General features: G+C 59.2%; 1 protein-coding gene across 1 annotated transcript in view; it reads left to right on the forward strand.

Annotated features, from left to right (window-relative positions):
- Positions 1 to 422, forward strand: part of BPIFB6 (BPI fold containing family B member 6) — an 11,409-nt gene that overhangs the window by 1,297 nt on the left and 9,690 nt on the right. The window contains exon 2 of the mRNA XM_006767894.2: positions 261 to 360. Coding sequence (XP_006767957.1) covers positions 261 to 360 — 100 coding nt within the window. The remainder of the gene's footprint in view (positions 1 to 260; positions 361 to 422) is intronic.

The following is a 422-nucleotide window of genomic DNA, read 5'->3' on the forward strand; positions in this document are numbered from 1 at the left end:
CTAGCTGCCTGTGCTTCCTATGACTCTTACCACTCATGCTGACATTGCTGGTGACTGTCTTCTCGTGAGGCTTGAGGAGGGCTTGGCATGACTCATCTCTGGGGCCCTGGACCCCCAGCTCAGTGAGGGGCACAGTGACTGTGCAGCACATAATGGTGCCCCTTGTAAGTGGCCTGGGCCTAGGATGCCAGAGAAACTGGCCCCGGGCAGGGAAGCAGGAGGAGCCCAGCTGAGTGTCTCTCGGATCCTGCCCTTTCCAGAGGTCCAGAGTGCTATGGACGAGAGTCATATCCTGGAGAAGATGGCCACTGAGGCGGGCAAGAAACGTCCGGGGGTGAAACCCATCAAGGGCCTCACTGAGTGAGTGGGGTAGGGGCTTTGGGGTGGGGAGATGGCTAGGGCAGAAGGTGGTGAGGAATGCC

Source organism: Myotis davidii, unplaced genomic scaffold (assembly GCF_000327345.1).
Source record: "Myotis davidii unplaced genomic scaffold, ASM32734v1 scaffold562, whole genome shotgun sequence".
Classification (NCBI taxonomy): Eukaryota; Metazoa; Chordata; class Mammalia; order Chiroptera; family Vespertilionidae; genus Myotis; species Myotis davidii.